General features: G+C 41.8%; 1 protein-coding gene across 1 annotated transcript in view; it reads left to right on the top strand.

Moving 5' to 3' along the window:
• Positions 1-22,070, top strand: part of LOC141166377 (protein FAM240B-like) — a 183,455-nt gene extending 161,385 nt beyond the window's left edge. Inside the window, exon 3 of the mRNA XM_073653010.1 lies at positions 21,866-22,070. Coding sequence (XP_073509111.1) covers positions 21,866-21,950 — 85 coding nt within the window. The 3' untranslated portion in view covers positions 21,951-22,070. The remainder of the gene's footprint in view (positions 1-21,865) is intronic.
• The last annotated feature ends 262 nt before the right edge of the window (positions 22,071-22,332 follow it).

Raw genomic sequence — 22,332 nt, 5'->3', positions numbered from 1 at the left:
AGGGCACAGGTAATGTTTTGGTATACGCGCTTAATCTTATGTATAAGGCACACCAGGACAAATATGGGCGGCTGGGGACTGAGTATGGATACATCGCTGCCGAAGCAGCCATGAGGTAGTGGCCAGCTTCGGCCTCCTCCAAACTAAAAGGCCCCGTTTCAAGTGCAAGCTAGCAGTATGGAATTGCAGTCTGGGGGTGGGTGGGTGGCAGGCTGCACACTTACACTTGCATTAAAAGAAAACATAGCAGATGCTAACTTCTGTCATCATCATCATGCTCCTCACCTTGGCACTCTCAACTCCACCGATGGAAAAGTCAGGGCCCACCGGAGGAGTCTGGTTCTCTGGTGGGCTCGTCCAATGCTGCCTAAAGCAGGCCGGGCTAAGAAAAGTGTGGGGGGATGTTCCACGGAGAAATAGGGGCGGCTGGGGACCGTTTATGGACACCCGGCTGCCCCCAGGCGGCTGGGGACCGTGTGTGGACACCCGGCCGCGGGGCGGCTGGGGACCGAGTATGGACACCCGGCCGCCAACACAGCCATGACGTGGTGGCCAGATTCCGCCTCCACATGCCTAAAAGGCCCAATTTCAAGTTCAAGCAAGCAAGCAGTATGGTATTGCAGCCTGGGGGTGGGTGGGTGGCAGGCTGCATACTTGAGCTTGTATTGCAAGGAATGGGGAAGGTACAATTGAACACTGCCCTGGGACTAGAACTTGCATGGGGATAGTTGCAAGTCTGCATCTTCTGATGCGGTAAGGATCACTTATGATGGGCACACTTTTAGACAGTGACCTGGGAGTCAGAGATGCTTCCAGGGGTCTTCCCCATGCTGTTCCCTTGTCTTTTCAGCACTTTATGCATGTGTCACACAGCACATGGCCAGATAAGGTTGTAAAATGTTAAAATGACATTTCACGGTTAATGCATTTGTCATAGTTGAAAGCAATACAAAAGTGCAAAAACGCATAAAAAATGCTACTTGTGAACATAGCCGAAGGTGTGGAGGAGTATTTTTGTTTTTGGTCATTTATTTTAACTTATACACAAGTCTTTACCCTGGAAAGGATGTTCCTTAACATATTTCACAGGAAAAAAGTTTCACTTTCGTTTTTGAACGTTTTATTGTGAGCCTGTAAAAGTGGCTTAATACCTCTGACCACGTTGTTGACAGCAGTGACCTGGGGGTCAGAAATGCTTCCTGGGGCGATCCCCATGCTGTCCCCATGTCATTTGAGCACTGTCACTATCGTTTTGGGTACTTGTTAGGCTTTTAAAAGACTGCCGGGGGGCCACCGCAAAAATGCTCGAGTCTCCCATAGACTAACATTGGGCTCGTTGCTCGGGTCGAGCACCCGAGTATAACGGCGAGCACGGCCCGAGCTTCGAGCACCCGAGCATTTTAGTGCTCGCTCAACACTAATCAATATGTCATCAAGATAGACCACCACAAGCCTATTTGCCAGGTGACAAAAAATGTAATTTACAAAGTACTGAAAGATGGAGGGGGTAAGAGTCAACCCGAATGGCATCACAAGGTTTTCATAGTGTCCCTCAGGTGTATTAAAGGCTGTCTACCACATATCCCCTCCCCCCACCCCCCATAGCAGCAAATAATTACTTCGGCACTCAAAATTGCAAATAAGAGAAAGTTTATGTATGGGATCTTGGGTCACAGATATTTAGAACAAGCCAACGCTTTGGCCCATAAGTGGCCTTTATCAAGGCAAATCTGTATGATACATAATTGAAGAACTAAAGTAAAATAAACAAAATAAAAACAATTTAGTACATAGAAAAGTCATATCAGTAGTGTGGAAACTAGACTGTCATATCATGGTACAGTATATGGTAAAACAGCATACAATTATTTATGGGTATATAGTAGCCGTGGTGTAACACAGGAGCGAGGGTGTTGGAGAATACGAATTGGGCCCCAGGCAAAAATGTGTACATGATAGGAGATGGTGATCTACAGTACAGACTAGTGTTGAGCCACCCCCGTAGTGTTCGGGTTCGGTTCGGTTCGTCGAACACCGGGATGTTCGAGGAACTGTTCGTCGAACTGTTCGTCGAACACCTTAGAACACCGTCGAACACCGTTAAAACCAATGGCAGGCAAACAAAAACACATAGAAACACATAGAAAACACCTTCAAAGGTGTCCAAAAGCTGACAAACTGCTCAGAAGACGCTTTCTTTAAAAAAGCCGGCCGGCAATTCAGCAGCGGCATACACCGGTACCCGACAATTTAGACAAGAAGGAATAGAGCCTCACACATAGATTAGATAGATAGAAACATGTCAGTCACATATATATGAAGTACAGTGACAGTGTTGCTTACTGTACTTGTCATTTAGTGTAAAGGATTTATTAAAAAATATAATAGTGTTTTCATGCACTGTCTCTTTAAAAAAGCCGGCCGGCAATTCAGCATCTGTACCCGACAATTTATAACAGACAGAATAGAGCTTCACACATAGATTAGATAGATAGAAACATGTCAGTCACATATATATGAAGTACAGTGACAATGTTGCTTACTGTACTTGTCATTTAGTGTAAAGGATTTATTAAAAAAAATAATAGTGTTTTCATGCACCGTCTCTTTAAAAAAGCCGGCCGGCAATTCAGCATCTGTACCCGACAATTTATAACAGACAGAATAGAGCTTCACACATAGATTAGATAGATAGAAACATGTCAGTCACATATATATGAAGTACAGTGATAGTGTTGGTTACTGTACTTGTCATTTAGTATTAAAATAAAGGATTTATTATTAAAAAAAATTGGCGTGGGGTTCCCCTTAATTTTAGTCTCTAGCGGAGGTTAAGCAGACAGCTGGGGCAGATGTTTGAAGCCTGGGAAGGGGGTAATACCTACGGAGCTTCCCAGGCTACTAATATGAGCCCCCAGCTGAATACATAGCCTTTACTAGCTATTAAAATGGGGGACCCCCCCAAAAAAATGACGTGGGGTCCCCCCTAATTTAATAGCTAGCAAAGGCTAGGCAGACAGCTGGGGGCTGATATTAATAGCCCAGGAAGGGAGCCATGAATATTGGCCCCCTCCCAGGCTAGAAACACCAGCCGTCAGCCGCCCCAGAAATGGTGCATTCATAGGATGCGCCAATTCTAGCACTTAGCCTCGCTCTTCCACGCTGCCCTGTAGCGGTGGCAGGGGGTAATAGGGCTGGGGTTGATGTCAGCTTATAATGCCAGCTGACATCAAGCCCAGGTTAGTAATGGAGAGGCGTCTATAAGACACCCCCATTACTAACCCCATAGTCAAAGTTAAAAGAAAACACAAACACCCAGAATAAAGTCCTTTAATTGAAATAAAGACACAATCCTTTATTGTTCTAAATTAAACCATACTTACCATCACGCCCATTCCAGCTGAAGCCAACGATCTCCTGCAATAAAAGAAAAATAATAAAGCAAAATCATCCTTACCTTTCCATGGTTCCCACGACAGCTTCAGCTCTGCTACATCGAGATGACAGGCTGGACCGCAGGAGAACGCTGCCATCCAGCCTGTCATCCCGCAGACACTGAGAAGCGCAGGCATGCTTGCGCTCCTCAGTGTCTGGCTGTGACGGCATAAAGATGAGACGAGTTCATGTCCAATGAACTCGGCGCACCTCTTGCACGTCACTGACAGCGTGGGAAAATTCTCACGCTGAAGCGCTGAGTGCAGGAGAATTCTCCCACGCTGTCAGTGACGTGCATAAGGTGAGCTCATGTCCAATGAACTCAGCTCACCTCCTGCACGTCACTGACAGCGTGGGAGAATTCTCCTGCACTCAGCGCTTCAGTGTGAGAATTCTCCCACGCTGAAGCGCTGAGTGCAGGAGAATTTTCCCACGCTGTCAGTGACGTGCATGAGGTGAGCCGAGTTCATTGGACATTAACTCGGCTCATCTGGATGCCCTCACAGAGAGACACTGTGGAGCGCAAGCAAGCCTGCGCTTCTCAGTGTCTGCGGGATGACAGGCTGGATGGCAGTGTTCTGCTGCGGTCCAGCCTGTCATCTCGATGTAGCAGAGCTGAAGCTGTCATGGGAACCATGGAAAGGTAAGGATGATGTTGCTTTATTATTTTTCTTTTATTTCAGGAGATCGTTGGCTTCAGCTGGAATGGGCGTGTCGGTAAGTATGGTTTAATTTAGAACAATAAAGAATTGTGTGTTTATTTCAATTAAAGGACTTTTTTCTGGGTGTTGTGTTTTTTTTAAATACTTTACTAGAAATTCATGGTGGTCATGTCTAATATTGGCGTGACCCCATGAATTTTGGGCTGAGGGCCAGCTGATAATGCCAAGCTGGCCCTAACCCCTTTATTACCCAGTGAGCCACCGCATCAGGGCCCTGGATGAGTTGGGTACAGCGCCACAAGATGGCGCTTCTATGAACGCGCCATTTTCCGGGGTGGCTGCGTACTGCAATTTGCAGCGGGGGTGGCCTAGAAAGCTTGGGCCTCCCTGCGCTGCGGATTCCAGCCCCCAGCTGCCTAGTTGTACCTGGCTGGACACTAAATTAAACTATACTTACCATCACGCCCATTCCAGCTGAAGCCAACGATCTCCTGCAATAAAAGAAAAATAATAAACCAACCTCATCCTTACCTTTCCATGGTTCCCACGACAGCTTCAGCTCTGCTACATCGAGATGACAGGCTGGACCGCAGCAGAACGCTGCCATCCAGCCTGTCATGCCGCAGACACTGAGAAGAGCAGGCATGCTTGCGCTCCTCAGTGTCTCGCTGTGACGGCATCCAGATGAGCCGAGGTCATGTCCAATGAACTCGGCTCACCTCATGCACGTCACTGACAGCGTGGGAAAATTCTCACGCTGAAGTGCTGAGTGCAGGAGAATTCTCCCACGCTGTCAGTGACGTGCATGAGGTGAGCTCATGTCCAATGAACACAGCCCCCAGCTGTCTGCCTAGCCTTTGCTAGCTATTAAATTAGAGGGGACCCCACGTCATTTTTTTGGGGGGGTCCCCCATTTTAATAGCTAGTAAAGGCTATGTATTCAGCTGGGGGCTGATATTAGTAGCCTGGGAAGCTCCGTGGGTATTACCCCCTTCCCAGGCTTCAAACATCTGCCCCAGCTGTCTGCTTAACCTCCGCTAGAGACTAAAATTAAGGGGAACCCCACACCAATTTTTTTAATAATAAATCCTTTATTTTAATACTAAATGACAAGTACAGTAACCAACACTATCACTGTACTTCATATATATGTGACTGACATGTTTCTATCTATCTAATCTATGTGTGAAGCTCTATTCTGTCTGTTATAAATTGTCGGGTACAGATGCTGAATTGCCGGCCGGCTTTCTTAAAGAGACGGTGCATGAAAACACTATTATTTTTTTTAATAAATCCTTTACACTAAATGACAAGTACAGTAAGCAACACTGTCACTGTACTTCATATATATGTGACTGACATGTTTCTATCTATCTAATCTATGTGTGATTCTCTATTCCTTCTATTCTAAATTGTTGGGTACAGATGCTGAATTGCCGGCCGGCTTTTTTAAAGAGACGGTGCATGAAAACACTATTATTTTTTCTGATGAATCCTTTACACTAAATGACAAGTACAGTAATCAACACTGTCACTGTACTTCATATATATGTGACTGACATGTTTCTATCTATCTAATCTTTGTGTGATTCTCTATTCCTTCTATTCTAAATTGTCGGGTACCGCTGCTGAATTGCCGGCCGGCTTTTTTAAAGAGACGGTGCATGAAAACACTATTATTTTTTTTGATAAATCCTTTACGCTAAATGACAAGTACAGTAAGCAGCACTTTCACTGTACTTCGTATATATGTGGCTGACATGTTTATATCTATCTAATCTATGTGTGAAGCTCTATTCTTTCGGTTCTAAATTGTCGGGTACCGGTGTATGCCGCTGCTGAATTGCCGGCTTTTCATGTTTCACTGTTGGCACTGTTCCCATCGATTTGGGCAATCACTGTAATGCCACAACCACCATGGCTGTGGCATTACAGTGAGTGGCAGACAATCCCTGCATGATTGGTGCTCTAAATAGCACCAGACATGCAGGACACGCTTTTGGTGCACGAACAGTTATCGAACATAACCTCGAACAGCGAATTTTTTGCAAATCGTTCGGGTTCGTCGAACAACTCGAACACCGCCCAAAACAGCTCGAATTTGAGATTGGCGAACAGTTCTAGTCGAACACCGCTCATCTCTAGTACAGACCAAAAGTTTGAACACACCTTCTCATTTAAAGATTTTTCTGGATTTTCATGACTATGAAAATTGTACATTCACACTGAAGGCATCAAAACTATGAATTATCACATGTGGAATTATATACTTAACAAAAAAGTGTGAAACAACTGAAAATATGTCTTATATTCTAGGTTCTTCAAAGTAGCCACCTTTTCTTTGATGACTGCTTTGCACACTCTTGGTATTCTCTTGATGAGCTTCAAGAGGTAGTCAGCGGAAATGGTTTTCACTTCACAGGTGTGCCCTGTCAGGTTTCATAAGTGGGATTTCTTGCCTTATAAATGGGGTTGGGACCATCAGTTGTGTTGTGCAGAAGTCTGGTGGATACACAGCTGATAGTCCTACTGAATAGACTGTTAGAATTTGTATTATGGCAAGAAAAAAGCAGCTAAGTAAAGAAAAACGAGTGGCCATCATTACTTTAAGAAATGAAGGTCAGTCAGTCCGAAAAATTGGGAAAACTTTGAAAGTGTCCCCAAGTGCAGTTGCAAAAACCATCAAGCGCTACAAAGAAACTGGCTCACATGAGTACCGCCGCAGGAAAGGAAGACCAAGAGTCACCTCTGCTTCTGAGGATAAGTTTATCCGAGTCACCAGCCTCACAAATCGCAGGTTAACAGCAGCTCAGATTAGAGACCAGGTCAATGCCCCACAGAGTTCTAGCAGCAGACACATCTCTGCAACAACTGTTAAGAGGAGACTTTGTGCAGCAGGCCTTCATGGTAAAATAGCTGCTAGGAAACCACTGCTAAGGACAGGCAACAAGCAGAAGAGACTTGTTTGGGCTAAAGAACACAAGGAATGGACATTAGACCAGTGGAAATCTGTGCTTTGGTCTGATGAGTCCAAATTTGAGATCTTTGGTTCCAACCACCGTGTCTTTGTGCAACGCAGAAAAGGTGAACGGATGGACTCTACATGCCTGGTTCCCATGGTGAAGAATGGAGCAGGAGGTGTGATGGTGTGTGGGTGCTTTGCTGGTGACACTGTTGGGGATTTATTCAAAATTGAAGGCATACTGAACCAGCATGGCTACCACAGCATCTTGCAGCGGCATGCTATTCCATCCGGTTTGCGTTTAGTTGGACCATCTTTTATTTTTCAACAGGACAATGACCCCAAACACACCTCCAGGCTGTGTAAGGACTATTTGACCAAGAATGAGAGTGATGGGATGCTACGCCAGATGACCTGGCCTCCACAGTCACCAGACCTGAACCCAATCGAGATGGTTTGGGGTGAGCAGGACTGCAGAGTGAAGGCAAAAGGGCCAACAAGTGCTAAGCAACTCTGGGAACTCCTTCAAGATTGTTGGAAGACCATTTCCAGTGACTACCTCTTGAAGCTCATCAAGAGAATGCCAAGAGTGTGCAAAGCAGTCATCAAAGCAAAAGGTGGCTACTTTGAAGAACCTAGAATATAAGACATATTTTCAGTTGTTTCACACTTTTTTGTTAAGTATATAATTCCACATGTGTTAATTCATAGTTTTGATGCCTTCAGTGTGAATGTACAATTTTCATAGTCATGAAAATACAGAAAAATCTTTAAATGAGAAGGTGCGTCCAAACTTTTGGTCTGTACTGTATATATAAAAAGAGAAATAACGCACTATTATAAATACATACTAATAAACATCATGTTAAATAAAGAGAAATCATAAGTGATTGTCCTGGGTCAGCAACATGACCTATGGACTGGCTTGGAAAAAAAGGGGAAAAGAGAAAGGAAAGATGTTTCAAAATACGCATTGAGTTGTAATAGGAGAAAGCAGGAGGAAAAATACCTGTAGTGACTTTGGACAAGGTGTCAGGATTCAGACTCCCAGCGTGCAGGGGAGATGATGAGTGCTATGCATGGCACCTTTTTATTGTGTAGGGGCGTGACTTGAGGGGCTGTCATGTGAGTAATCACATGACCAGTTTGCCAGGGGAATATGGGTAAAGTGTGCCCGTGCGCACAACGCAAAGGATGTCCTTTGCGCTGTGCTTACATGCACACTTTACCCATATTCCCCTCGCAAGCTGGTAGTTACAAGAATCTAAATCCCAAAACTACCTGGGTGCTACAGACAATCTGATCCAGAACTTAGTCGATTATGGCAACAGAAAAAACGCCTGCAGTTCCACAAAGGAGTGTTAGTTTGATGCACTGTGAACCCCCACACTCACTAGAAAGTCTTTCAAATAGATGTACCCAGACATGGTACTAACCTCATCCTAGATGCCTATCACAACCAATTCGGACACTTTAGCTGCCAAAAGACCAATGAGAGATGACCATGAGAGAATGCATTTACTGGATATGAATGCGCCAAGACATTGAGAAAGGGTGCAGAGAATGTATCTCATGTATTCTTAATAGCAGAAAAGATATGGAACAAAGAGCCCCACTGCATACCATTGAAACTCACCATTCTCTGGAGCTTTTTCTCTTGACCATGTCAAACTGCAACCCAGCCGTACTGGATACCTCTATGATCTGACCATTGTCGAACACTACAATAAATTCATTGTGGCCGTGCCCCTCAGAGATGAGACTGCTTGGACCACTGCCATGATATTTTGGAAACATTTTGTGATGCATTATGGCTATCCAGAGCAGATCCTGACAGATAAAAGTCCAGCTTTTGAGTCTGCGATACTCCAAAAGTAGTGTACAATCTACAGCTGTAAGAAACTTTGCACAACAGTGTACAATCAATGGCCTGTGTGAAAGAATGAATTAAACTTTGACATGTTAAAGATGTTCCATCCCAAAAAAGAAAAGAATGACCTGAGTTACTCCAAGAGTTAACTTACCTGTATAACAATACCACCTATTACTTCCCCGGTTACACTCAATGTTGTTGGTCTTTCACCTGTCAGTCTTTCCAGTACGTGTGGTGTCCATTTCCACACGTACTAGAGACACTGACATAATTAGACCCATTCAAATGAATCTGTGCACACGTCAGTGTGTTTTCACGGACCGTGTGTCCATGGGCAAAGCACGCTGACAGGTCTATTTTTTACTCACAGCACGGGCCACAAAACGTCCCGCTCATGTGCACACGGTTGACATCCGTGTGACACATACCAGTGCTTGGGAATAAGCGGTATAGTTAGCGCTGTTCCCCGATGCCAGGTGCTAAATGCTGCTCTCATCATTGTCCTCTGCTGGCACTGCGAACAGCTCCAGCAGGGGATATTGTTGAGAGTAGTATTCTGCTACTGCTGTGTTCAAAACCTGTAAAAATATGGATGAAATTAAAAAAATCCTTATACTCACCTGTCCTAAGTGTCCCACGCTGTAATCCATCTGGCCGCACACGCTGAGGAGAATGACGTGCTCCAGCGAGCAGGCCCCGGTCCTCCGCTGAGCTCACTGAGTGACAGGACACCGCTCGGTGAGCTCAATGCTGGTTTTTATTTTATTCATAATTTTACAGGTTTTTAATTTTATTCAAATTTTATTCATAATTTTACAGGTTTTTGACACAGTGGGAGCAGAATATTACTCTCAACATTGTCCCCTGCTGGAGCTGATTGCAAGCGTCGGCATGGGTACAATGATGAGAGCAGTGTTCAGCACCCAGCACTTGAGAAAAGCGCTAACTGTACCGCTGATTACCAGGCGCCGGTACGTGTGATAGTGATGCGCCACACGGTTGCCACACGTATCATACACACTTACAAATGGACACGGATATCTCCGGTACTGTTTTTTTCAGTACTGGAAATATCTGGACTTGTGAAAGAGGCCTTACTTGATGTTTAGGTGTCCAGGAAACCTGCCTGCAGACCTTCAACTAAATGTTCAAATGGAAGATCGCCATAATCCCCTTCCACTGACAGATTGAGTTGCAGACCACAAAAGACGTCTGCAAGAAGCGAATGAAATTGTGGAAGACCGAATGAAAGCTGTCTACCGAAGGCAGTAAGCTGATTTCAATGTGAGGACAATGTGAGGACTAAGGGAGAACTTTACAAGTTTACAGCGCTAAAAATATCGACCTTTCCCAAAAGCTGGATGAGTAGTGGAAATCCTGCCCTTATATCATCACCAGTATTCCGTTTCACGGAATGCTGGTGATGACACGCTTCAAGAGCGGAAACATATAGTATCCCTCAAAGTGGCCTTCTCTATGGGATACCGGATGTATAGTGTGTTCCATGCAAATACTCACATTTTTGGGTAAACTGTATGGTGTTATAACTCAACTCTGCTTGGTATGCAGAAAATTTCTGGAAAGAGCTGGAACAAGCTGCAGTCATCCAATGACTGAAGCTGAGAAGAGTCACAGGAAAGAGATGTCAGTAGTGAAAGGCAGACTGAAACAAGGAGATGTTGATCTCCCCCTGACTGCTGGATCTGAAAGGGATCAATGAAAAAGGAGGGGAGCTGCCAGCCTTCTGACTGTAAGGCTCCCTATTGCACTTCCAAACATAAAAAACTGCTTCAGGTGGGAAGCATAGCTCAGCCATAGGTAAGGAATATTGAGTGAGAATTACCAGAGGGACAGCCTGAGAATGAGTGAATTGAATTGGCAAGACAAATATCTGCCTGTCCGCATGTATGGGTCAACCTTCAACTATGAGTGTAAACTTGACCACCACCTGGTGTTGTGACAAACTATTTCCCACTGTTACATTTTTTTAAATATTTTTATTTGGGAAACTTTGTGTGTGTAATTAGAGAAGGGGAAGAGGCTCATTCTGACAGAAAGCTTAGCCACCATGATGCAAATTATAGTCCTCCAGGAGGACAAAACCTCTCTATGCTGTACACCACATGAGGTTTCCGCAATAATGCTGAATGCAGATGGAGTTTTTTAAGGCATTTAAAAATGAAACTTCGTAAAGAAATATTCTTTTTTTTGTGGGAGTTTTTTCTTGTTCCAAAGCTGTTTTCAAATATTGTGATGTGTTTTGGAAGAGTACTATTATCAAAGCACTTTCAGTAGCCAACTGGTTTAATAATGCCTCATTTGGAGTGGATTCCACAAGAATCTGTTTCAAAGAAGTAACATGCACTTTTTTTTTCCACCAGGTGTTATTCAAAACCTGATGCTCAAAAAACTCTTCAAAGATTAAAGGGGTTGGCTCCTTTCAGCCCACTTTGATATGAAAAACACAAACCATGCTGTACTCACATTCCTCAGGTCCACCAGCCAGCCTTCATTGCTGCTGTTGGTGTCTGCCATTGACTGCGGTGCTGACATCACATTGTCAACACGGCAGCCAGTGAGCACAGCGGCCTTAAGTAGGGTGCTCCATCTACATTGGCAGAGCTTCTGAGCTCACTAATTGGTTGCTTCTCTGTAGACATGACGTCAGCACTGCAGCCAAGGTCAGACACTGGGATCAGCAGTGGAGACTCAAGGTTTATGCAATATTGTTAAATTTTTGGAGCTCATGCACTCCAAAATCTCCTCAAGAAAATTCTACACATAGCCAAATGGTAAGTGCACACAATGTCTTTTTCATGCGAGTTCACTCTAAACCCGCCTGAAAAAGGGCCTACAAAATGCTCAAAAGAAAATGCGCTTATTTGGAAAGACAACTTGCTGGTTATACGTATGTTCAGTCTTTTGAGTGTCTTTTAAGCACTTCATATTTCCAAAGATGCCAAGTGATTAAAAAACATGAGCAGATCATTCTTCAGGAGTTTTACACTCTGAAGATGCTCTATGCTTTACAGCACAATGGGATGGCTAAAAAAAACCACAAACTGAGAAAAAACTATGAAATGGTGAAAAAAAAGAAGTCGAGAAAGGAACTCGTGTTGAGTGTTTGGTGAGTTTTTTACTTCAGTATTTGTAAGCCAAAACCAGGAGTGGGTGATAAATACAGAAATGGTGACGTGTTTCTATTATACTTTTCCTCTGATTGTTCCACTCCGGGTTTTTGCTTACAAATACTGATGTAAAAGACTGACCAAATACTCAACGTGTGCACGTGGCCAAAGAGGACCGAAAAAAAAGAATTGCTTTGGGAAAAAAAATTTCTCTTGTTTCCTCGAAGTGTCTTCCTCTTGGAAATGACATTGTGTGCACATACCTTTGGTGCATGTTTAGATTGTGTCTTTTTCATGGAAGTCAAAAACATCCTTTTTTGAAGCAGAAGATGCTTCAGGAATCACTTTTTCACTGTCATTTTGCAATCTGTAAATGTCTTTTTTTAGTATCCTTTAGTCTATTTGTTTATTAATTTTTCCAGCAGTGCTTTTTTTAGCGCTTTTTTTCAGTGCAACTTTTTACTGGCGTTTTCTGGACAGTAAAGCAACAAAGAAAATGCTGGCTTTTTAAAGTCAAAATGTTGGGAAAATGTTCAAAAAGACGTCCAGTGTCTTGTTAGCCTTTCCATTCACTAGTATTGTAAAGTCTTCCAAGAAGAAAATGCCTAAAAAATGTACGTTACTTCTTTTAAACTTTTGGCAACTTTGAATGACTGAAGCATTTAAAAGATTCTCAAAAGTCTGAACATGTGAACATCATATCGGTTTCCCATATTAATGGGACAATTCTAGTGTTTTGTGAGAGTTTTTCCTGGCATTTTTATGCGCCAAACCACCCAATATAATGGTGGAAAAAGAAAAATTGTGACATCCTTTATCACCCTCAGCAGATAAAATTCAGTTAAGAAAATATAGACTTTTTCCATTGTTAGAGATCACGTGTGCAATTCAGGTGTGTGGGGAAAACAATATGTGATACTAAATATGAATTACTTAAAATGGAAATAAATTTGATGGCTAAGCATATTTTCCAACTGTGCTGCGCAATAATCCTAATTAACTCCATGATTAGTTAACACATTTGGGACTACATAAAAAGTGTCTTGCTTCAGTTTAGTCAAATGGAAACGGTTTCTGCTAAATATAGATTACCACTTATTGCTATGGCCGAGACCGAACAAACAGAAATAATTAATGATAGACAAACTAACGTGTTTGAAGTTTTCTAGGTGGACGTCAGACACACAAAGCCTTCTTATTCTGATTTAATCCTCACTAATATTCAATATGATGTATTTCTGACAGCAGGTTAAGCAGAAAAAATAAGAAGTGTTTTCTCCATTAATTTTTCTATATGTGTTAGAGACTATTATAATACTGCCAAAGCATATGTTATACAATACTGGTTATATATATTTTACATTAAAATTTAAATAAAAGTAGAATAAAAAGCATCAATCATTTCTTTACATAATATTAGTACCAGGCGCCAGAAATATTCCTAATTAAAGAAACCACAGGACTGGAAATAGTGTCAAAACAAAGAATGCTTACTAACCACATTTCTCAAGAGTGTTCCACTGTGATATAATTGGGATATTTTTCTTGACAGGTCTTGGATATAAGAAAAATTAACTGGATCAGGTCCAGAGCGAACGTGCTCGGATAACGTGCATGTTTTGCGGCGATAGACAGACGCCACACATGCAGGGATTGACCAACAAACAGGCAATCCCCGCATGTGTTGCATCTGTCTATCTCCTCAAAACATGCAGCCACAGGTACTCAAACATATTAGGAGAGCACACCAAAGATACTCGGACAAGACCGAGCATGCTCGGATAGCACTTTATCCGAGCACGTTCGCTCAACGCTATTAAGTTGCCAAGATGAGTTTTAAACCCTGCATATTTTCAATACGCAACGTCTTACAGTGCTAGCAAAATAGATGGGATTTATAGAAATCTCATGCCCACTGTGTAATTTTTTTGCTCATTGTAAACTGACCTGCGGTGCATTTTTAAATTAACAACAAGTCAAATTTCTTTTCTCAGTACACTGAGTTTTATGTGCAGAATTTTCCCCTAAAATTGCATTGAATGCAGAAAATCTGCAAGTGAAATACAAATATGTGGTTTTAGTGCCTCTCAAAATACTAAAACATATATAATCCACACATGATTGTTTTCATTAAAGTTTTGTCGAAACCAAATATAAGGAAGTATCAAAAATGAAGCAGCTTTATGTAAAATGTGAGATACTAAAAATAATCAAAAACGCTAAGGCATGTGGCAAGGCTCGATAGGGGGTCTATATTGACTTTTAGGATTGATACATACAGTAGGTGCGACTAGGTTGCACTAGAGTTCCGAAGAGGATATTTGCATATAAAAACACGATAAAAACACTTGAATAAAAATGCACTCAAAACGCAGTGTAAAAATGCAAGTAAGCTAATTTACCTAATAGAAGCAGAAATGCTGCAGAAAATCTGCAACATCAAAAACTTACCAAATACTAGTAGTATAACTAGAGTCCGATAGGCCCGGAGGCAAAATTTTGGCCTTGGGCCTCCCCCCACACCATACGCCCCACATGTTGGTCAGATGTATGGGCCCTTGTAGCGAGTGGCAAGAAATCCCACTTATTAAACCTGACAGGGCACACCTGTGAAGTGAAAACCATTTCCGGTGACTACCTCTTGAAGCTCATCAAGAGAATGCCAAGAGTGTGCAAAGCAGTCATCAAAGCAAAAGGTGGCTACTCTGAAGAACCTAGAATATAAGACATATTTTCAGTTGTTTCACACTTTTTTGTTAAGTATATAATTCCACATGTGTTAATTCATAGTTTTGATGCCTTCAGTGTGAATGTACAATTTTCAGTCATGAAAATACAGAAAAATCTTTAAATGAGAAGGTGTGTCCAAACTTTTGGTCTGTACTGTATGTCAGTTAGCCTGGGCTCATCCTGGTATATACTGTCATGGCCGAAAGTTTTGGCTCCTTTGAAATTGTTCCAGAAAATGAAGTATTTTGCCCGACCCATTTTTGGGGGTTTTGTGTGGAATTATGTCCAATTTGCCTTTTTTGTCTCTGTCTTCTGTGTTGTTCCAACACACAAAAGAAATAAACATGTGTATAACAAAACGTGTAATTGAAATAATTTTATGGGAGAAATACTTCATTTTCTGGAACAATTTCAAGGGTGCCAACACTTTTGGCCGTGACAGTATGTCCTATATCCTGTGTCCCTTGTTGATACATATATCCCCCATCCTGGTATACCAGGGGAGGAGTCCTGAGGAGATAATTTGCATATTCCCACTGCATTTTGGGGTAAGTGAAGAGTCTCCGCGAGCTCAAAGAACACTGGATTTTGGCTGTTGGAGCTGAAAAGAGGACATCGGCAAACCAGGGGAGGAGTCCTGAGGAGATAATTTGCATATTCCCACTGCATTTTGGGGTAAGTGAAGAGTCTCCGCGAGCTCAAAGAACACTGGATTTTGGCTGTTGGAGCTGAAAAGAGGACATCGGCAAACCAGGGGAGGAGTCCTGAGGAGATAATTTGCATATTCCCACTGCATTTTGGGGTAAGTGAAGAGTCTCCGCGAGCTCAAAGAACACTGGATTTTGGCTGTTGGAGCTGAAAAGAGGACATCGGCAAACCAGGGGAGGAGTCCTGAGGAGATAATTTGCATATTCCCACTGCATTTTGGGGTAAGTGAAGAGTCTCCGCGAGCTCAAAGAACACTGGATTTTGGCTGTTGGAGCTGAAAAGAGGACATCGGCAAACCAGGGGAGGAGTCCTGAGGAGATAATTTGCATATTCCCACTGCATTTTGGGGTAAGTGAAGAGTCTCCGTGAGCTCAAAGAACACTGGATTTTGGCTGTTGGAGCTGAAAAGAGGACATCGGTAAACCGCTTTTTTTTTAAGCTTTTTTCACTGTTTTCAGAACATTAACAATAAGAACATGGAAGAGTCCAGGAGCCATTTGGTGAGCTGCATATCCTGCTACATGTTCACAGACTTGCCAGTGGAAAAGCCAAACTTCACATGCCAGAAATGCAAGCTTGTGTCCCTGTTGGAGGAAAAGTTGCAAAATCTAGAAGAGAGGTTAACTACCTTGAAAATCAATAAGGAAGGTGAAGAGTTCTTAGACAGAGCAGAATTATCTCTTCATGATTCAGAAAGAGAAGAAATTCGAACTGCACCTGACGAAACAGAGGAATGGAAGCATGTGACCCACAGAAGCAGGAGGATCGAGAGGCAGTCAGCACCCATACTGCTCAGGAACCAGTACCAGGCTCTCACGCAGGAGAACCATGAAGAAATACAGCAAAATAAGACTTTGCCAGCAATGAATAACCTTGTAAGCCCTCAGAATCCTCCTGGATGGAGAAAGAAGAATGTTGTGAAGAAAAAACGGAGAGTGGTGGTCATGGGGGATTCCCTGTTAAGAGGAACAGAGGCCGCTATCTGCAGACCAGACATAACCTCAAGAGAAATGTGCTGTCTTCCAGGAGCAAAAATTAAAGATGTGTCTGACAGGATATCAAGACTCTTCAGACCTACAGATCACTACCCATTCCTGCTAATACATGTGGGGACAAATGACACCGCAAGAAAGGACCTGGAAACCATCTGCAGTGACTTTGAAGACTTAGGCAAGAAAGTGAAAGAATTGGGAGCGCAGGTGGTCTTCTCATCCATCCTCCCAGTGGATGGCCATGGAACAATGAGGTGGAATAAGATTCTACAGGTGAACAACTGGCTACGTCGATGGTGCCGTCAACAAGGATTTGGATTTCTGGATCACGGAATGAATTACCTATACGATGGACTACTTGCTAGAGATGGGGTGCACCTTACGAAGACTGGAAAACATGTATTTGGAAGTCGCCTTGCTACACTCATCAGAAAAGCTTTAAACTAGAACAATGTGGGAAGGGAAGCAAAAGGCCAGAAAAAGCCATACAGCTGACAAATACTATTGAGATCTCTGCTACTGGAAGTGGAAAGGAAGAACAAAGACAAAACAATTTAAATAATAAAAATATGGGAGGAAGAGAAACCAATCACAAACTAAAATGTTTTTATACAAATGCACAAAGCATGGGCAACAAACAAGGAGAATTGGAACTACTAATGCAGGAAAAGGAATATGATGTCATTGGAATCACTGAAACTTGGTGGGACGATACACATGATTGGAATAAAAGGCTAAAAGGATACAACTTATTTGCAAGAAACAGACTTGATAAACGAGGAGGAGGTGTTGCATTGTATGTTAGAAAAGTGTATATCTGCACAGAGATTGAAGCTTCAGAGACTGGGAGTTCTGTGGAAACTGTTTGGGTAAGAATACAAGGAGAGAACAACGGAAAGGACACCATTGTAGGCATTTACTACAGGCCACCTGGGCAAGCTGAAGATATGGATGAACTCTTTATGTATCAAATGACCAAGTTCTCCAAAAAATATGACGTAGTGGTCATGGGAGATTTCAACTATTCAGACATTTGTTGGGAATCTCTCTCAAGTAAAACTAACAGGTCAAGCAAATTCTTATCCTCTCTTGCTGACAACTTTATCTTCCAAAAGGTAGGGGAGAAAACAAGGGGATCTGCTACTTTGGATCTAATCCTTATAAACAGGGAGGAAATGGTTGAGGAGGTAAAGGTGGCTGGGACCCTAGGAGGCAGCGATCATGCTATTATAGAATTTTGGATAACTAGAGGAGGAAGACATGTGACGACTCAAACTTCAAGGTTAGATTTTATAAAGGCAGATTTTAAGAGACTCAGAAAGAGAATAGGAGGGATCCAATGGCTGGATGTCCTTAAGGACAAAAATGTCCAGGAAGGATGGGAAATTTTTAAAAATGAAATTCTCAAAGCACAATCGTTAACAATCCCGAAAAGTAGGAAGAATGGGAAGCATTTAAGGAAACCAGGATGGATGAACACAGAACTTAAACACATGCTAAAAAGAAAGAAAGAAATGTTTATTAAATGGAAAGAGGGAGGCATATCTAAAGAAGATTATAATGCAGTCTGCAGATCCTGTAGGGCACGTATCAGGTTAGCTAAAGCTGACAATGAATTAAGGCTTGCAAGAGATGTCAAAAGCAATAAAAAAGGATTTTGGGGGTATGTCAAAAGTAAAAGAAAAGTCAAAGATGCTATAGGATTTTTACAGGATGAAAATGGAGAAATGGTAAGAGAGGATGTTGAGAAGGCCGAACTTTTTAATTCCTATTTTGCATCTGTTTTCTCTCAGAAAGAAAATGTAACATCAACTGATCTTCACTGTCCTTTTAAAGGAATAGAGGAATCCAAGTTATCTGTAAACAGAAAGATTGTGAGGGAATATTTAGCTAACATAAATGAGTTCAAGTCTCCAGGTCCAGATGAATTACACCCCAGAGTACTGAAGGAGATCGTAGAAGAAATTTTAGAACCACTCTCCATAATCTTTGAAAATTCTTGGAGAACAGGAGAAGTCCCAGAAGACTGGAGAAGAGCAAATGTTGTTCCTATCTTCAAAAAGGGGAAGAAGGTGGACCCAGGGAACTATAGGCCGGTGAGTCTGACTTCTATACCAGGAAAGATCTTTGAACAAATTATTAAACAACATGTATGTAAGTACATGGATAAGAATGAAGTGATTAACCAGAGTCAGCATGGGTTTGTAACTAACAAGTCATGTCAGACTAACTTAATTTCCTTCTATGACAGAATCACTGACTGGGTGGATCAGGGAAATGCTGTAGATATAGTATATCTTGACTTCAGCAAAGCATTTGACAAAGTATATCACACCATCCTTATTGAAAAAATGACCAAGTATGCAATGGACCAGGCAACTGTTAGGTGGATTCATAACTGGCTTAGTGATCGGACTCAAAGGGTGGTTGTAAATGGCTTCACATCCAGCTGGATGATTGTCTCAAGTGGGGTACCACAGGGCTCCGTCCTGGGACCTGTATTGTTCAACATCTTTATCAATGATTTAGATGAAGGAATTGAGGGTAAACTGATTAAATTTGCTGATGACACAAAGCTAGGAGGGATAGCTAATACTAGAGAAGAGAGAGAGAGGATTCAAAAAGACCTAAATAAACTGGAGCAGTGGGCAGCAACCAACAGAATGGTTTTTAACAGGGAAAAATGCAAAGTACTACATCTGGGCAATAAAAATGAAAAAAGCATATACAGAATGGGAGGAATAGAGCTAAGCAACAGTACATGTGAAAAAGACTTAGGTATACTAATAGATCATAGACTGAACATGAGTCAACAGTGTGATGCAGCAGCAAAAAAGGCAAATACAATTCTGGGATGTATTAACAGAAGCATACAGTCTAGATCACGTGAAGTCATTATCGGTCTTTACTCCTCTTTGGTCAGACCTCATCTGGAATACTGTGTACAGTTTTGGGCACCACATTTTAAAAAAGACATAGACAAACTGGAGCAAGTTCAGAGAAGAGCGACCAGAATGGTGACTGGTCTGCAAACCATGTCCTATGAGAAACGGTTGCAGGATTTGGGAATGTTTAGCTTGCAAAAAAGAAGACTGAGAGGAGACTTAATAGCTGTCTACAAATATGTCAAGGGCTGTCACATTGTAGAAGGATCATCTTTATTCTCATTTGCACAAGGAAAGACTAGAAGCAATGGGATGAAACTAAATGGGAGGAGACACAGATTAGATATTAGAAAAAACTTTTTGACAGTTAGGGTGATTAATGAGTGGAACAGGCTGCCACGAGAGGTGGTGAGTTCCCCTTCAATGGACGTCTTCAAACAGAGGCTGGACAGACATCTGTCTGAGATGATCTAGTGAATCCTGCTTTGAGCAGGGGGTTGGACCAGATGACCCAGGAGGTCCCTTCCAACTCTACCATTCTATGATTCTATGATTCTATGTCCTCCAATCTGCTGCTGTTCTTTAATGCATAGAATAAAAATAAATGATTCTACTCACCTTCCCCCTGCGCAGCCTCCTCTTATGAAGCCGGCAACTAATTTCAACGTGCAAGCGACTGGAAGCACATGACGTCACTGCTATACGCCCTCAGTCATGTGTTCGCCGATGTCAACTGCTGGCCTCTGATTGGCTGGCAGCATGTATTGCAGCACACGGACCCCTGAACCTCAATATAGTTCAGCTGAATGTGTGTCCTTGCACATTCAAGTTTGCAATAGCATCAGCGGGCCCCTCACGTGCACAGGAGCGCTCTTCTATTTGTGTTCGTCACTGGTCCAAAGTATTTTGGGCTTTCAGGATCAGACACACAATATTTTTGTGTTTAAAACTTGACTTTTATATGATTTCTTCTTCCAGACAATTCCTGTTTTTTATTATTTTTTTTCACATATTTTCACCAATTTTAGAATATTTTTGTCTTTATAGTTTTAAAAAAAATGTTAAAAAAGCTATTTTTCACAGTAAACCAAATTTTTGGCATCAGTCATATAGTGTTGGCCTAAAACAGACATTTTTTAGTGTTTGTTATTGTCGAACATTAATTTTGATTTTGCATGTGTTTTTTTATGGTGATTTTTTTTTTATTTAGCTTGTCTTTGTTTTATTTTGTATTTTTATGGTCCGTTCCTCGAAAGTAAAAAAAAATAAAAATTTGCTGACTTCTTATACTCAACTCTATTACCATGACTGATAGGGTTGTGCCGAGCAACAGTATCCTACCACCTATTTTTCTTTAATACAAATAGTTCTTTGAGACTTGCATATCTGAAAATAGAAAAACAATAAAAAAATATACAGATAATAGAGGACAGTCCAATCAGCAATCACACCTGTATAATATTGTGTAGAATCCCCTTTTGTCCCCCATAGCAGCTCTGACTCAATGGGACAATCATTATGCAGTATCTCTGAAGGTGTCCTTTTTTTCAATGTGTTGGGTGAATCATTATGCTGATAGAGGTCATTGACATTGGGGAATACTTCTAACATGAAGCTATGGGTGTAAATGGAATCTAGTACTAGTTTTTTTGCTATGTAATCTGAAAGCAGCATAATGTAAAGCAGGGGTTGGGAATCTTTTTTTCTGCCAAGGACCATTTGGATATTTAAACCATCCTTCAGTGTCCGAACAAATTGTACGCTAACTCCACCCACATAGTAAGCCTTGATGCTGGCACTGGTGTCAGGATGTAATCTGAAATTGCACATGTTCAGTTATCGCTGCGTTCACATGCTCAAAAAGCAAGAAGGCAGGTGGCCATCAAAACACGGCTGTCAGCCCAAGCACTGTAGTCCCCAGGTATCTGTGAGCCGGAGAAAAGGTCATCGCGAGCTGTAAATGGCCCGCAGACCTGAGGTTCCACCCCCCCATTGATCTAGGGACATAGACGTTAATTTCAGTGATGAATCACTTACTGGGCTGTTTGCTGCAGTATTGATAAAATCCCTTTATAATCTGCTGCAGATCTCGCAGTTCTCTGAATATAAACCCTACCCAAAACACTGATTGGCAGTGATCACTGTGCATAGGCAGAAAGCTGCCAATCAGTAGTGGGGTTGGAGTTAGACAGAGAGAAAGGACTACATGGCACAAGTCAACTAGACCTTTAGTGATAATCTCCTGCAAGCATTTGGGGTTCTAATGCTAGTCAGTTTTTAATCACGTAATGTCATAGACCTAATAGAAAAGAGAAGAATTAACTGGGTAAAAGGGAAAAATGAGCAATTGTAAGTACACAGTGCTATATAATATGATGACTCTAATATATTAAGAGGATAAACACTTTAGTGGGAGAGCTTCTTTAAGATTGAAATGTAAAATTTTCTACTACAAATGTTTTAAACCACAACCGTTTTTTCTAATTCTAGGCTTCGGAATGAATGGGCTGAAAGGCTGGAGAAACGGATTGAAATGATAAGAAGTCAGAATCCAACCAGGAGGATTAATGTGTGAAAATTCCTCTCTCCCCATTCTCTGTTGTCATCAGAACACTATGGAAATCACAATAGTTTGTGCATCACCTATTCTTAATAACTCATTGTTTAGTAGCTTATTAAATGGGATGATTAGTTTATGGCCAGTATACAATTCTGTATTGTCTGTATTGTTTCTATTCTAACATCATAACTATAAATGGATTGTCTGGTTTCTATGATTATTTTTCAAATACATTAGATAAAGTTGCTAAAAAAAAAGAAATATTGCTTTATATAAGTACCTGTATGTTACCTTTTATTCCCCTTCATGTTTCCTTAGAGTCAATGTCTAAAAAGTAAAGTTCTGAAGCATTTTATGAGCATGCCAGAGCTTAGCTGTCCACCAATTCCATCACCCA

This window comes from Phyllobates terribilis, unplaced genomic scaffold, assembly GCF_046119375.1.
Source record: "Phyllobates terribilis strain yellow unplaced genomic scaffold, ASM4611937v1 Scaffold_1__5_contigs__length_1240528914, whole genome shotgun sequence".
Taxonomy (NCBI): domain Eukaryota; kingdom Metazoa; phylum Chordata; class Amphibia; order Anura; family Dendrobatidae; genus Phyllobates; species Phyllobates terribilis.
The sequence above is the reverse complement of the archived record's forward strand: the minus strand, read 5'-3'. Positions and strand labels throughout refer to the sequence as shown.